Here is a 17354-nt window from a genome sequence, read left to right as displayed (position 1 = left end):
GTACAAAATAGTATTAGCACTTTGTAGATGGCTCAGATATTTTTGAATAAATACTGTTAATTAGATGAATGAATACACTTGTGGTTGACAAGATTATTCCATCTGTTTTATGGTAAACAGATTGCAGTATAGGGGAGGAGTTGTGTTGATTAGCTCCAATGAAAGCTGGTAGCACTGGACAGTGGTGGTGGGGGAGAAACATGTCTAGGAGGGAGAATAATTTGGTGGTGGTCCCATGGGAGTGAAAGATGATCAGGGCATTTTATATCCGAACAACAGAGTGTTGCAGGGGTCCCTCTAAGTCCCTGTGACTTAACTGAATTTTTCCCAAATGCTTCTTCTGGCTCTGTTTGGGTTTGCTTTTTGACATTGCCACACACCCTGGATTCCCACTTACTCAAGATTTATCTTACTTTGTTACCAAGCTCTGTGAATTTGACATAGACTTTTAATACAGCACCTCCGCAATTTCACTCATATCCTCCATTCTTGGGCTACTTCTGTGCTGGATGCTGTATCATTTCTTGTCTACGCTGTTCATATCCAGTCCTCTTGCCCGCTTGCCTTTCTTACACTCTTTATTCTCTGCTCCATATATACCCATAATATAGAAATGAGTATATCATTCAGTTCCCTAAAAACTCTGTGCTTTCCCGTTGCCTATAATGTAAAGTGTACATCAACAGTACTGTCTGGTTGTACATTCAATTAAATTCAACAAATACTCATTGGAGCTCCGACTATTTGCTTGTCTGTGATCTAGTCACACAGGGCTTCCCTGGTAGCTCAGCTGGTAAAGAATCCATCTGCAATGCAGGAGACCCTGGTTGGATTCCTGGGTTGGGAAGATCCCCTGGAGAAGGGATAGGCTATGCACTCCAGTATTCTTGGGGTTCCCTGGTGGCCCAGATGGTAAAGAATCCACTTGCAATGCAGGAGACCTGGGTTGGATCCCTGGGTTGGGAAGATGCCCTGGAGGAGGGCATGGCAACCCACTCCAGTATTCTTGCCCGAATAAGCCCCATGGATGGAGGAGCCTGACGGGCTACAGTCCATAGTGTCACAAAGAGTTGGACACGACTGCGTGACTAAGGACAGCACAGTGCATACTCTACTGTCCTTCATAATTTTCTGCCTAGGATTACTAACTCTTACCTGGATAATCATAACTGAGTGCACTGCACATGTCTGCTACCATTTTTCTGTGACCACTCTCGGACCTGGCTTTGTAGCCTTCTTTGTTATTGGCAAATACAACAAATCTTGATGGAATAAAAATTGTCTGTGCTTTAAGACTGTTAAAGATTTGGATCGCCACTGAATGATTTTTGTCACCTTCTGAAATAATCTGCACTTGGCAGGAGGCTGTTAACATACATGCTGATGTTCAGTTTATGGGCCCTTGGTGATGCCTTTGTGTTTCTCTGCTCTTTGATAAGCAGAAGTCACTTTTCTATGTATTTAGGAGTTGCAGTTTTTCCTTGGTGCTTTCATTGTACTCATTCAGCAAACATTCAACCGGTTGCTGGTATCAGGGGTTTCAAACTTCTTCAACTGGATTTCCCCTTTTTTCCAAAGGAAATGTTAAAATTTATTAAATCTTAAAACAGATTCATGTGGACCTATGCTGGTTAGAGTATTATAGTTAATCCCAGGCTGCTTGATACCTGCTTGGTGACTCTAGGAACTACCTCCAGGAAGTGGTATTAGACTCTGAAGCAGAATCACTTGAATAACTGTGATAACCGACATGGGAGATATGACATTTCTAAAGGGTTTATACATATAAGTAATGCCTGGAGTCTACCAGTGTTCGTAAGACCCACATTTCTTTCCATACTTTCTGATATTAAAATTGTTTTTTCTAACTAGAACCACCATTTGGGTACTTACTGATGTTTATAGCACTTTCCCTTGGTGGCCTGCAGGTCATCTTTTTTGAAAAATGAGTGAACGGTTTGAAACTGTTTGGGGCCTGTTCCACTGAAGTGAATATGTGCTTTCAGCATGTCCTGCCTGCTGACTCTCCTGTACCCGCCTCTGGGGAGCCGTAAAATGACTGGTAATATCTTTGCCTGTTTAGTCAGAAACTTGCTTTGCTTTCTTCCTAGCTTACGTTCTTTATTCATTCATTCAGCAGCTCTTTACCAAGTGTCTACTGTTCTAGACACTCTTCTAAATTCTGTGGAAGCTGCTGTTGCTGCTGCTGCTAAGTCGCTTCAGTCGTGTCTGACTCTGTGCGACCCCATAGACGGCAGCCCACCAGGCTCCCCTGTCCCTGGGATTCTCCAGGCAAGAACGCTGGAGTGGGTTGCCATTTCCTTCTCCAATGCATGAAAGTGAAAAAAGAGAAGTCACTCAGTTGTGTCCAACTCTTAGCAACCCCATGGATTCCAGCCCACCAGGCTCTTCCGTCCGTGGGATCCTCCAGGCAAGAGTACTGGAGTGGGGTGCCGTTGCCTTCTCTGGCTGTGGAAATTGGACATAACAAAATCAGTCAGAATTTCTGCGTTTGTGAAGCTGACGCTGTGACTAGGGAAACATTCAGAAATGGGATGAACAGATCAAGTAGGAACTACTGAAGCACTCTAGAGGAGGGGGAAGGAAATGCATTGTCCCTGTAAGAGATGACCCAGAAATGTTAGTATTTTACTGGAAATCGTGATTTACCCATTCTTTTGTCATCTTCCATCTCACCTCATGCTCTTTTAATGGCTTGATGTCCTGCTTCAGGCAGTCATCCCAGTTTCTGGACCAGCCGCTGACTCGGTTGCTAACCGGCTTGTTCCAGGACTGAACTCGTGGCCTCGTTCTCGTTAACGCAGTTATCCCGTTGTTGACTGATTACCTGGACTGAGCATGGCTTCTCCTCCCGCTTCCTCAAAGCTCACTTACTTAGTCACTGGGTTTCAAACATATAAATCAAGGAAAGATCTGAATGGGACTGGGAAGTGTTTTGGATGAGACCAAAGGCTCTCCTTCCTTCCCCCAGTCCCCACGCTTTGAGGCTGCATGTCATCTCCACGGCCTCCTACCACAGAACTTTTGTTTCTTAGGGTAGCATTTCAGAGCCGTTTCATTTAGCCCTGCCTTGTCCTTCTGTGATGACTGTAATACTTTATAACTTAGCTTTCTAATATGGTAGCCATGCCACCACAGCTGTTGAGCACTTGAATGTGACTAGTGTGACTGAGGAATTCAATTTTAAATTTTATTTATTTTAATTAATTACATTTTCAGTGGCCACTTGTGACTCAGTTCAGTTCAGTTCAGTTGCTCAGTCTTGTCTGACTCTTTGTGACCCCATGAATCGCAGCATGCCAGGCCTCCCTGTCCATCACCAACTCCTGGAGTTCTCTCAAACTCACGTCCATTGAGTTGGTGATGCCATCCAACCATCTCATCCTCTGTCATCCCCTTCTCCTCCTGCCCTCAATCTTTCCCAGCATCAGGGTCTTTTCAAATGAGTCAGCCCTTCACATCAGGTGGCCAAAGGATTGGAGTTTCAGCTTCAACATAGTCCTTCCAATGAACACCCAGGACTAATCTCCTTCAGGATGGACCGGTTGGATCTCTTTGCAGTCCAAGGGACTCTTAAGAGTCTTCTCCAACACCACAGTTCAAAAGCACCAATTCTTCGGCTCTCAGCTTTCTTTATAGTGATTAGTAAAGTAGTTCTCTTGCCTGGAAAATTCCATGAACTGAGGAGCCTGATAGGCTACTGTCCAGGGGGTCGCAGAGTCGGACATGACTGAGCGACTTCACTTTCACAGTAGTTTTAGAAGGTGCAGTTCCAGTATAATGCTAACTCTAGATATAATATTTACTGAATGTTTCTTGTATAAAATAGCAAGACACATTCTTGTATAAAAGTCCAGATCTTGTATGAAATAGCTATAGTTTTAGATGATAGTGAACTCTTGAGAACACCTGGAGTAAGTTCTAGCTTGTAACCTCAAACAGATTATTTACTCTTGTCCTCAGTTCCCTTTTGGAAGATGGGCAACTTTGTAGTACCTTTTCATAGTGAGATTTTAAAATAAGGTTAAATCATGCAAGGGATTTGGTGTAGTGCCTAATTACTTGATTTTAGGTGACTTATCCTAAGGGTTTTTGTGGGATTTTTTTTTCCCTTGTAAAAATAAACCTTTTTGTTGCATAACGTTTAAATAAAAGAAAGATAACAGAAAGAAACTAAAACTAATCTATAATTCTACCATCCATAGACAAGAACAGAGAAACTTTGAAATATGGAAAAAATTGGTTTGGGTTCATAATATATTTTGTCTTTGTTTTGAATATACATGTGTATGATATATGACTATACTGTTACTATTATTGTAAAAAATAAAGGGAGCTTTTGGAGACTACGTCATATGTGTATAAAGTGCCTTACGCATCTCCTTTTCTAATATAAAATGTTTTAGGAAATATATCGTGATTACTGAAAGACATTTTAAAACTGGTAAACTCACTAATCCAATTCAAAGATTTATCTTTGGTTACTTAATGTTTTCAGAGTGTAGATAGAAAAAAGGTGTAGAAGATTGTATCTTAAATTTGTCATGTTTCTTGAAAGTTCTGGTATTTCAAAGTTGTGACTAAAGGCATGCCTTATTCTTGCCTGAAAACTGGGTTCCCCTCTTGGTGGGTATCACAGAAGATACAACCAGGAGAAGGAAGGATTTATTACTTTCAGCAAGTAAGGAGAACCCTAGCGATCTTACCCAAAGCAGTGTCTCCTCGAATAGCAAAACTGGGGGAATTTTAAGCTACATACATATTCGTGAAGGACTGGAACAGAGAAGAATTCAACATAAAGGAACTTCCCTGATGGTCCAGTGGTTAAGAATCCACTTTTCAATGCAGGGGATATGGATTTGATCCCCGGTTAGGGAGCTGAGATCCCGCATGCTGTGCTGCAGCTGCTGAGTCTGCAACTAGAGAGACGCCTGCGCTCTGCACTGAAGAGCCGGGGGGCTACAACGAAGACCCTGTGCGACCAAATAAGTAAATGAATATTTTTTAAAAACTCAGCATAGACTTGGGGCAGAGGTTGACAGAATCCAAGCTTTAGTTGCCTGAAGTCACAAGGGTCAGAAAAGGTCGGAATCGTATTTCCTTAGGTTCGGGCGCCCTAACGTGTAGCTACCATCCTTACCAGGATGGCAGTCTTAGTTCCCGTAGAATAACTCCGAGATGTGTATCAGATGGTTATGTGTATCCCTTGAGGAACAGCCAGGACTCTGGTTTATTGCTGACCTGTTGCTTCTTGACTGCTTTTCCTCTGTTCTGCATTCCCTTGTTCCCTGAAGATCATTTGCTACTGAGACCTGTTCAGGGACAAGCATCATATCTAGGCTTAGATCACAAAAGGGCTTAGGCCTAAAATGGGTTCTCTTATGTCAAAAAAGCTACATCTGGTTCTTTTCCTCCAAGGACACCCTGTCCCATCTGCCGGCATTATGGCCTTATAGCAATATATATTCATTTAAAATATTTATTGAGCACCTTTTATGTGTCAAGCACCGTGCCAAGTACTGGGGCTATAAAAACAAATAATATGTCATCATAATTTCCTTTAAATAAATTACAGTTAGTGGAAGAGACTGACCTTGGTTCTAAATAAAGTGCAATCAGTGCCATAAGACGATCTAGAGAGTGAAATATGGAAATATAGGGTAGTTTTTGGGACAGCCCAGGATGGGAGAGTTGTGCTGGGGCATCCCAAGTGACAAAGAGGTAAAGAACTCACTTGCCTGCACAGGAGATGTAAGAGATGCGGGTTCAATTCCTGGGCCAGGAAGATCCCCTGGCTGCGGGCATGGCAACCCACCCCAGCACTCTTGCCTGGAGAATCCCATGGACAGAGAAGCCTGGTGGGCTATAGTCCATGGGGTCACATGGAGTCGGACTCGACTGAAGTGACTTAGCACGCACTAGCTGAGGTGAGACCCAGATGGAGTTTTAAAGGAGTGATGGACTTAAGCAGACAGTGGTGGAGTGAAGGGTGTGTCAGGTAAGGGACGCAGTGCAGTGGAACCCCGTGTGACCCAGCGGCTTTCAGAGGCCGTAGCAATTCAGGAAAGAGTTCAGAGGTGGCTGGGGGGTACATGGGAGCCAGATAAGTCACAAAGCTCTGTCTTTCTGCATCCTAGTAAGACACGAGGACTTTATGCTTAACATTATAAAAGGTCTTTGGATGTGATTTGGAGAATGTATCAGAGATGAACTGTCAGATCAGAAAGTCCATTCAATGGATTGTCGCTTAGGCAAGGTGAGAGGATAGTTTTATAAGAGCTTGAATTCAACCTCTTGAAATGAGTAGCATTCTAGATATTCAATTCTAGGACATGGAAGGGATATTAGGGCTAGAGTTACATGTATAAGTCATGCGCATAATGGCCATGGTGTGACTATCACAGCACCAATGACGTCACTAAGGAAAAGGCATAGAGTGAAAGTTTGAAGAGGAACACTGTGGGGAAATAGAGTAGTCATCATAGGGATGTCAAAGAGTGAACTTTTAAAAGAGACTGAGAAAGAACACGCAGGGAGGCCTGAGGAAAATGAGGAGAACTTTAGAATAACGGAGTCCAGAGGACAGTATGTTTCGTGCGGAAGGAAGTGGTGTACAGTGTCAGCTGATACAAAGATGCCAGATAAATGATACAAGTGTTTCTTGGATTAATAAGGGACAATTTAGAAGTTTCAGTAGGAGGAGAATACATTGATGCTATAGTCCAGGGTTATTTTACTCAGGATTCTTTGGTTGCAAGTAAAAAGTCAGCTCAAATTAAGATTTGGGCAAAGGAGGGACTGATTAACTAGGATTGTTTGGAAGATCCAAATTATAGGAATTTTAGAGATGCAACTAGAATCCAGTAGAAGGAGCAAGTTTCCTGTGAGGCACTATCAGGATAATCTCTTGTCATTTCTTGATTTCTTCCCGCCTGTTGCCTTCTTTTCCAACACACACCTGCTTTCTGGACATGAAAGGCAGCAGAGTGTGTGATTTTCGTCTCTGGATTGGAGTTACTTTTCTTTCCTGAGATGGCCCATCTCAGACTAAGTGCTGTGCCTGGGCCAGCCGCTGGTATCCAGGGTATGAAGTCATCAAAGAACATGGTGGCTCCCAAGGTAGCTATGAGATTAGAGGGCTTGGCAAGTCCCCATGCTGGGAGGGAAACTTTCTAGGCAGAGGTCTTACAGGTGTCTACTCCAAGTAAGGAGGGAAAGGAAATAAGGAAAGTGAGTATAGATGACGCTTTCAAGAACCTGAGCTTTGAAAATGAGTGTTTTGATGATAGCTTAAACAGAGAAATTTGGACATTTGTACAGTTATTTTGTAACCAAATCATTGACAGAGATTTAGTAATGAGAATTGAAAATTTATTTAAAAACAAGAGCTAGATATTCATTTTAATGTTTCTGGAAAAAGATTTCTGTTCAGGCACAGTCTTGTGGACACAGAAGTTTATGTGAACAGAGGAAGTCTGGTGGTCACTTTATTGTCGATACGTTTTCTCTGAGTAGCCTCCTTTTTGTTTGAGATTATCGTGAGCCACATGTGAAGAAAGAAATCAGAGAATATTAGAGTTTTGAAAAGATCCTTGAGGTCTTGTATTCCAAGATGCTTAATTTTCTAAATAAGAAAAGTAAATTCCAAAGAAGTGAAAGAATCACTTTCAGACAGAAGAAAAAGGAGTATTTTCTGCTATGGTTTCTCTTTGGTGGGTCAGGAGGAAGTCTTTCCTAGAACCTTTTCTATAGACCTCCCTTCATGACCCATTGTCCATAATTGGAGCACAGCTCTCACTTCTGAAACCTGTTGCTGATAAGGGGAATGTGATAACCTGAGTAATGTAAAACAAGCCGAATCTGCCCCTAAGAATTGTGTATCTGAACAAAATTAGGGCTCTTCAGCAGGGAAGACTGGGATAAGGGCTGTTGAGAAGGAACTCAGCAATATCTGTGACATAAGGTAAGCTATGGCAACCTACTCCAGTATTCTCGCCTAGAGAATTCCATGGACAGAGGAGCCTGGTGGGCTACAGTCCATGGGGTCACAAAGAGTCGGATATGACTTTGCCTGTGTGTACTGAACTGTAACTTCCTCCAATTTTAAAGGAAAACTGGAGAAGGAAATGGCAACCCACTCCAGTGTTCTTGCCTGGAGAATCCCAGGGATGGAGGAGCCTGGTGGGCTGCCGTCTATGGGGTCGCACAGAGTTGGACATGACTGAAGCGACTTAGTAGTAGTAAGGTAAGCTAAAGAGCTTATATTTTATTCTGTGGTCATTGGGACATTCCCAATGGTTTTAAACTAGGTAACAGGTCAGATCAGATTTGAATATCAGAAATAAATATCTTCACATAACACATGGTAAGACATGAGGTAACAGGTCATGCTTACACTTTGTCTGAAACTACGTAAGGTGGTAGCACAGTTGAACTGAATTTTGGATTTTCAGAATCTTTACTTTTTACCTGCATCATATTTTCTCATGTATTTATATGCTGTTGATGATTCTGTGTTTGTCTTTTGCCATGGAATTAAGGTTGCTGTCTTTAAACTGGCTATAATATAGGGAATGAGTTTGTAAAAGTTATGAATTAACATTCCTTCTTATGCAAGCTATGCATGCATGCTAAGTAGCTTCAGTTGTGTCTGACTCTTTGTGACGCTATGGACCAAAGTCCGCCAGACTCCTCTGTCCATGGGATTCTCCAGGCTGGCGTGGGTTCCCGTACCCTTCGCTAGGGGATCTTCCCTACCCAGGGATTGATCCTACCTCCCTTATGTCTCCTGCATTGAAAGGCAAGTTCTTTATCCTTAGCGCCACCTGGGTAGTGATGAAAGCCATGGTTATGCTTAGTTTTAAAATGTCTTCCTAAGGAGGCACTTAAATTGCTATCAGGTTGCTTACTGTACTCCCCTGGTGGCTCAGAGGGTAAAGAATCATTCTGCAATGTAGGAGAACTGACTTCGATCCCTGGGAGGTGAAGACCCCTTGGTGAAGACCCCTTGGAGAAGGAAATGGCACCCCACTCCAGTATTCTTGCCTGGAGAATCCCATGGACGGAGGAGCCTGGCGGGCTACAGTCCATGGGGTCACAGAGTCACACACGACTGAGCGGCTAACACTTAACTGCTTACTGTCAATATTATCACTGGTTGGGGTGTTTGAGTGTATAATACAGATTCACATATACAGATGTTGTACAGATAGGCTATAATAAAAGGGGTGCAGAGGAAGCCTGATACGGTTGGTATGTAGGGCAGCTGGGGAAAGCTTTAAGAGGATGTGGAATCCATAATGAGCAGTAAATAATCTACAAGATGGGACATGTTCTAGATAAAGGAAACAACAGCTCTATAAAGAAAGGCAGAAAAGTCAAGGAGTGATGTCAAGGTGCCCTATATAGGCAGAGCATACAATCGGAGAAAGGCATTGGCAATAAAGCCAATGGATCATGGAGACGAAGGCCAAAGAGAAGGAGCTCACACAAGTTGGTGCTTGATACAAGAAGGCACTGTGGTGGGGTCCTGTTGCAGCAGAGGATTGCATCCTTGTTCTTAAGAGGGACTGAAAAGGGAAAAGAAAGTGGAAGTGAAAGTCACTCAGTCATGTCCAACTCTTTGCAACCACTTGGACTATACAGTGCATGGAATTCTCCAGGCCAGGATACTGGATGGGCAGCCATTTCCTTCTCAAAGGGATCTTCCCATCCCAGGGATCAAACCCAGGTCTCCCACATTGCAGGTGGATTCTTTACCAGCTGAGCCGCCAGGGAAGAGTAACTGACTCAGTGTAACTCACTTGCCTGAGGGCTCACTGCTAATGGTCAAGAGAGTCTACAATTGCAACCACGTCTGTCTTAACTTGGAAGTTCTGTTATCGCTGTTAATAAATATCCTTCCCACTGTATAATTGCATTTGGCTGAAATGTTAGCATTTGACTTTTATTCTTAAGCATTGTTGAGGGGTTCTTAGCAGGTATGAGTGTTGCCAGAGGTGTTTATCAAGGAAATGAGGTGTGGGTGTTGTAGAGGCTGGAACGACTACCTTTCGAGTCTGCAGACAGTTGCTTGTAATAGCTCACACCCAGTCACCGAATCACTAAATGACTCCATTGTCAGAACCATATTTGCTATATTTTCCAGAGAAATAAAGATCAAACTCTGTGCCAGTTTTTTCCTCCTGCCTTTCCATTAATAGTACCTTGGTCTTTGGTGCCACTTGGGCTTAATCCTCTTTGGTGCATGCCTTGTAGCTTTCTTAACTAACACTCAAATAAGACTAACTCTGAACTAACTACCAATTGACCGAAAAGTTCTTTGGTCCATAACACCTGTGAAACAGATATTTCTTCTTTTAGAATTGACATGATGAACTCTGATAGAAAATGTTATACCATTCATTATACCAACACTGAATTCTTTTACACCAATCATCTCTAGAATGGTATGTAAACAAGGGAAATGTAGAATGCCTGTCCTCATACTTTAAGAACACATCTGGAACTATTTGAACTAACTAAAAGTAAAATAAGTGCCATGGCAGATTATGCCATACCTTTTCACATAAAATAACAACAACAAAAAAGGAAATGGAAAACATACCACTTCTAGAAGGCCCTGACATTGAATTGGGTATTGAAATGCTATCAGTAATATATTTATATATACCACATTTCCTTCCATGCATCAGCCATCTTTGGTACATATGTGTTGGATATTTGCCATGTGAGCTGAAAACTTACAATATAGGGAAGATGTTGTTTAGAAGTGGTGTGAATCATTAAGGTAGATGATTCTTTTTTAAAATACATAATTTACTGATAACTTTTTTCTTTCTTTCTTTTTGGGCTTATCATTTTGTGTCAATAAATGTCAGCTTTCCCCCAGAGCAACTAAAAATAGAAATTGCATACAAGATCAATATAATTTTCATAAACTTAGAAAACTGTGTAAGAAATATTATAGCTTAATATTGGTTTTACTATATCCTCTAATTTGAAATGGAATGAAATACTTCTATGATTGAAGCATAGCTCTTTTACTGTTTGCTATAGAAATTTCAAGAATATATATTTCAGAATGTTTTTTTAAAAAATAATCCAAAGCAAATGCAACAGAACTCAGCATAGTTAAAACACATTTTCTGAGTTTCCTTGCATCTCTCTGCTCCTGAGGGTTTTTGTGTGTGTGTGTATGGCTTAGGCCTGGCTGGTTATTTCACCATCTATCTCAATTCTGGATTGACTGCAGTGAACAGCGCAGAATGAGTTACATATGGTCCCACTTTGTCAAAGTTTGTAGGACCTCTGGGTTGGAACTCCTTTTCATCAGAGTGAAACTAACCATCACAGAAATGTGGCCGATGTCAAAATCCTAAATACACATACATACACGTGAACATACATTCTGGTGAAAGCATGTATGTTACTGTCAGAAGTGGTGGTGTTTTGCTCTTCACTGACTTAGTGCTTATTGCTCCTAAAATGATGACATTTCAGAAATTTAAAAAAAGTTTGTTCATCTACCTTTTATAATAATTACTGCCGTCATTATGGTTAAATTCTGCATAGGAATCATGTTACATAAGTGGACCAAGACAGGTATTCGAAAGGTGTTCAGATTAAAATTGCGAATGTATCAAAAATCTTTCTAAAACTGGGCAGCAGAAGACAAACGCAAATTTTATCTTAAAAGAGTCTGAAGAGGAAACCCATTGTCAACTTGACAGTTTATTATCCCCTCTTTCCTTAGTGCGGGCTGTTGGAGAAAGAGTAGTAAAAAGTGGGTGCAGGATATATTCTCAAGTTTAGATCTTGCTCAGGAATCGCATTAAGGTGAGGCAGGGCCCGTGTCTACCAAGGCTCAGCCTTTCTGGATGCTGAAGCTGTCCACTGTGACTTTCTGCCAAGGCTCTGCTTTTAGGGGTGCTGAAGCTGTCCACTGTAACTTCAGGCTCCTTTCTCCCTGCTTTCTTGGTGTGTTCCCCCTTTCTCGTCTTCCCTTCTCTCGCTTGCTCTGTTTATTTATTTATTTTCTGTTATTCCCACTTCCCCTCCCCCCTCCTTCCTTTCTCTGTGCAACCACGTGCTTCAAATCTGTGGGTCTGGACTGCCTTCGCTAACAGCTCTGTGTGAGTGTTAGCAGAATGCAAACCAGATGGACCAGCAGTTCCCACTGTTATCTCCCAGCCGACTCTGGCAAGCCTGCCTTTATCCTTCCTTCCTTGGCAAGAGAGAAATATTTGCCTTTATTTAGGGAGACTTGTATTTGCTGCTGTACCTCTTCCCTAAGCTGCAGCATAAGTGGAAAGCTATTTATTCCCTTGTTGCTGAGGTTGGTTGAGGTGAGTAGACTGTGCAATGAATTTAACTATCAAAGAAGTAGTTTTGAGCCTGCCTAACTTCTGCTTTTCTCTAGAATAAGTTATTCACTGGCACTGGTTGTAAAACACTCTGGAATAGCATATGAGGACAAGTTTTTAACAATAAGATAAAGGTGGAGGTGCTCTTCATGTGTTTCACCATCATTTCACTCGGAACACTTATTCACTATAGGGATAGTCATTGTTATTCAGCCAGCAGTAGAGATGAAGAAATAGAGATCCTGATACTTACTGTTCACTGATTCATCTTTCAAAATACTCTTTATTAGAATGGTGATTACTTTGATTCTTTTAGTACCCCTTCCCTTATGTGTTATCTGCGCTATTTCAGCTTTCAAATGTTATGTTCTGTTTCATCCCAAGTCTTACGAAATTGCTTTGAATAAAGGTGAGGTCGATTTGGAATTGTCGTAGTAATAATTTGAGCTTTTCATTTTAATAGTTGACAAGTAATTTTGAGAGTTTTTCACTATGGTGACCATATTGATGTTTTAAGAGATCCATTCTTGGGAATAGTCTATATTATTTTACTTTTCAAAAAGTCTAATTGGTAGGTATCTGTGCCTCAGGCTGCAAGAGGCACCTCAGAAATGTTTTTTGGGGGGGTATGTGTGCATGTGTACACATATTTGGTAGAAAATTGCATCTTAAAAAAGAGCAAATACTCTTTTTTTCTTTTTTTCTTTTTTTATTGGAGATCTGTTTCTCTGAGTAGATTAGATTGAGAAGTTTAAAATTGCAAGAGAAAAATACACTTAGTATAAAAGTTCTGAAGTGCTTTATTGGGTAGTCAGGGAAATTCTCCCTGTCACATACTCATAAAAAAATATTAGGAGGGTCTTTAGTTCTTTTGAGTTCTCAGTTTACTATTTTTCCATTCTTACTCTGCCAGAGATTGGTGGTTGAAGTATTGGTTACATATTTTTTAAATGGTGGATCATAAACTCATAAATTCTAAGTCAATAATAACTTCATTGTGTGACATTTATGTAGTGGTGATTTTTCAAACAGGGCAGAAAAAAAAATGAAGTGAGAGGTTATGACCAGGAGACATAGCCTGCTTCATCTATTAGACTGGAAAGCTAAGCATGGAGAGGGGATGGCAAGTATTACAGAAAAAGCTATCGCAGAGCATCAGCGTCTAACAGGATCCCACCTGCATAACAGAGCCTCAGATTTGTGTACTTTCTGAGCTGCCTGAGGGCTTCATTACCGGCCCACTTCCTCATCTATTTTTTACATCCTGCTAATGTTGGCTTCAGCTTCAAGTGAAGTTGTGCTGTTGCATATAACACTACCAAAGGTAGCATCTGCCCAAGCCAGAAATAACAATAGGATGTAAAATTACCCAGTTAGAAATGAGGTCCTGCCATCTGTGCTACACCTTCTTAAGAGAGGTTTGCATGATAAAGTCTTGATTTAAGCCTCGGTAGATAGACCTATTTTATTGATGGAAGATGCTAGGTTTCTTCTGTTACCTTGCTTGTAAAAAAAGATGAGCCCCACTTATAAAACCGAGGTGCCAAAAAAAAGAAAACCCCGAGGTGCTTAAAGAGTCAAATAACATGATCGTGGTGGCGTCCTCCAGATCGTACTGAGAAGCACTCCACGATGCCAGACTCACCTGTGGATGTGAAGACCCCATCCAGGCTGACTCCTCCCACGATGCCACCTCCCCCAACAACTCAAGGGGCTCCCAGAACGAGTTCGTTTACACCAACGACGTGTAAGTAGACGTTTCTGCGTTTTCTGTTTTCAAGTTCAAATTAATTTTGTTTTCTGCAAATAAAAATCAAGGGACAAGAAGATCCAGCATAATGTCTTGTGGATAAATGAAGATCCCATTTTAGCTTGCTCCTTTTGACTTGGAACATGTTAATAGGCTGCAATTATTTCCAGGCTCCTTCTGATCTTCTAATACCACTTTCTTCCATTATTTACAAATAATGTTAAAATCTACATTCTTAAGTTAAAAGGCGGATTGTTTTACGCAACCAAAGCCTGCAGAAACCTTTTTGAAATAAAGGAGCATCTCTCTTGTGTTGAACCTGTCAGACGTTTATTAAATGTTTATTCCATTTCAGCTTGGCTCCGGACTTGTGTTCTGAACCAGTGGAGTGTACTGCCTTTTGTGTCAGTCTAGGAAAGGACAGACTATTCTGACAGAATACCAACTTCCCTTTCATTCCTGTATATTTTAGTAGGGATGGGGGATAGCTTTGTTTTCATCGATCTGAAAATCCTGGTCAAAATATCATAAAGGATTTGTGAAACTAATATTTACAGACCATGTGCCCTGAAATCTATATGTGAATGAAAAATAATAAGCAAAAATAGATCTGTGGCTGTATAAGGGATCAGCAAAAGGGATATCCAGGTTATTTATGAACTATTGCACTGCCATTTAAAAGGCCTTTCCAAACATATAAGGAGCAGGGGGCTGCAACAGTGCCAAGTTGTAACCCTGTCAACTTGCATTTGGTTTGTTTTTGCCCAGAGTCACAGTGATAGGCGTATGCCTGCTGTGACAGGGCCTAGTGAGATGTCATTTCTTGACAGGTAGCTCTGGTCCTCACTTGGGACAAGACCATTTTATTTTCTTGAAACTTTTTAAGAATGATAAGGTGCTTAAAACATCTTTAAAATATCATTGGAGGTCATTTATCAAAATTATATTTCAAAGATAGGTTTGATAAAGATCTACCATGATAAAGTCAATAGTTTCTTTGGTGAGAAATGTGTAAATTTTTCTACCCTAGTTCTTACGGATTGTTACTTTGATATTCAAGTAAATTTTATCGAGTGAATTCACCAAGTTACCGCCTATCCATGCTATTAGTTGGATTGAGATGTACTTTTCGGTTTCTAGAAATAACTCTTTGATAATTACCATATCCATTTTGGCTTCTTACATAAAATTTGTGTTTTCCTTAAAGAAGTGGTTAAGAAATATGAGGGGGAGAAAATAGCCTTCTAATTGGGTGGTATAAGGTTAAAACTTGAAAGTACTCTTTCTATAAACACAGCTGTCAGTTGTGTGTACAAAACATGATTAAAAATGTCCAGTGATAAATTTAGTCTCCACCAAATGTACACTTTCTCTCGGGGAGCCGTTTAGAAAGGAATAGTTCTGTTACATTGATGTAAGCCTGTGACAAAAAGCTGACATCCAAAATGCTGTTTGTTCTGTGTTTGAAGCATTTCAGGTGGCTGGCATATGCGTGCTTGGGAGGCAGGCTGGCCCTGCGCTCCAGCCAGACCCCATTGATTACCAGCTTCTGTGCAGACTATCTTCCTGCAGGGTGAGGGGTCCACCCCTGGAGTCAGGGAGCACCTGAGCGCCTGGCCACCCCGTGACGTCAGAGCATCTCACCAAACACCCCGCAGCTTTGAAATGACCCGAAGTCCCAGATTGGAAGGGAAGGACCCTTAGTTGCGATTTTCTTGTTGACGTGCTTTATTCGTTTATCTTCTTCTTTCTGATTCTGTGCCCTTCGGCAGTAACCAATGGCACGAGCCATTCGCCCACAGCTTTGAATGGTGCCCCGTCGCCGCCCAACGGCTTCAGCAACGGGCCTTCCTCCTCTTCCTCCTCGTCTCTGGCTAATCAACAGCTGCCCCCAGCCTGCGGCGCCAGGCAGCTCAGCAAGCTGAAACGGTTCCTCACTACCTTGCAGCAGTTTGGCAATGACATTTCGCCAGAGATAGGAGAGCGAGTCCGCACCCTCGTCCTAGGCCTGGTGGTAAGCCAACTGAACGCCGCCCAACTTGGGGGAAGGGAGAAGGTGGGGGAGACTCCAAGCACAGGCTGCCTTCTTGCAGCCCTTTTGTTTCCACACCGGGTATTGCGTGCAAGTCTAATTCTGTAGGAACAAGGGCTTCAGGTCTGCATTACATATTGACCCCCAGCGTGATTTCTTTTACCTTTTGGCTGTGGTTATGCAGATTTATCGTTATCTTGGCCATAATTGTGTATGTGCATAAAATTTAATAGGTATATCCTCCTGGCATGGCTAAGGTACTTCGACAATGGCAAAATATTTTTGTTATATTAGTGGTTTGCTTAATGTAATTGGGTGCCTATTTTAACTTCATTGCTTTGGAGAATTTTTATTAGCAGCCTAGATGAGCAGGAATTTATAACAAGTAACACGTTATTCTTTTATGTCTTCATTTTTAAGACTAATAACAGTAAATTTTGTGTGTGTGTGTGGGGAAAAAGCATGTAGCATAACATTTACCATTTTAACACATTTCTGGGTGTGCAGGTCAGTGGCATTAAGTACATCCGTGTTGTGGTATAACCATCACTACTATGCATTTCCAGAACTTTCTCATCACCCCAAACTGAAGTTGTACATATAAAACAATAATACCCTGACTTCTTCATCCCTTAACCCTTTGTAGCCATTCTTTAATTGTTTTTTTGTTGTTGTTATAGATAGAATTACATAAACCATTATTCTGAGAATAGAAGTGTTGATTTGGGCACATTATACTACAGTGTGTCCATGGTCACGCTGGAAATTGGAACATATTTCTTTTTTTGGCATTCTAAATCACTTTTGCATGTCCTGTGATTTTCTTTATAAATAAAGAATTTTCATTTAGGAGGATGATTTCATTTATCTTATTACATAGACTTATCATGGGCAAAGGCACACCAGTGTATTTTACAAAAAAAGTCCTAAAAGTCTGCGTGAGAGTCTGGAGCAATAGGCTTGCTTCAGATCATGGTATCTCACATTTGACAGAGATTTTACCATTCAGTTTTTAACCCTTACCTCCCTCTCCTTCACACTTTAAAAACAAGCAGCTTTCACATATTTCAGAATCCATCAGTGGCACCTCGTATTGCTCTGTGACAGGAAGGTGATTTTGACATAAGTGTGTCAGCATACAGCACTTACTTTTGTCAGTATTTACCTTTTCCTTTTTATTCATTCT

At 41.3% G+C, this 17354-nt stretch overlaps 1 protein-coding gene across 7 annotated transcripts in view; it reads left to right on the top strand.

Annotated features, from left to right (window-relative positions):
- RUNX1T1 (RUNX1 translocation partner 1) overlaps positions 1-17354 on the top strand; it is a 153798-nt gene that overhangs the window by 75901 nt on the left and 60543 nt on the right. For all 7 annotated transcript variants that reach the window (XM_018058202.1, XM_018058200.1, XM_018058204.1 and 4 more), the window contains 2 exons: positions 13996-14133; positions 15909-16150. In XM_018058202.1, coding sequence (XP_017913691.1) covers positions 13996-14133; positions 15909-16150 — 380 coding nt within the window. The remainder of the gene's footprint in view (positions 1-13995; positions 14134-15908; positions 16151-17354) is intronic.

Source organism: Capra hircus, chromosome 14, assembly GCF_001704415.2.
Source record: "Capra hircus breed San Clemente chromosome 14, ASM170441v1, whole genome shotgun sequence".
Taxonomy (NCBI): domain Eukaryota; kingdom Metazoa; phylum Chordata; class Mammalia; order Artiodactyla; family Bovidae; genus Capra; species Capra hircus.
The sequence above is the reverse complement of the archived record's forward strand: the minus strand, read 5'-3'. Positions and strand labels throughout refer to the sequence as shown.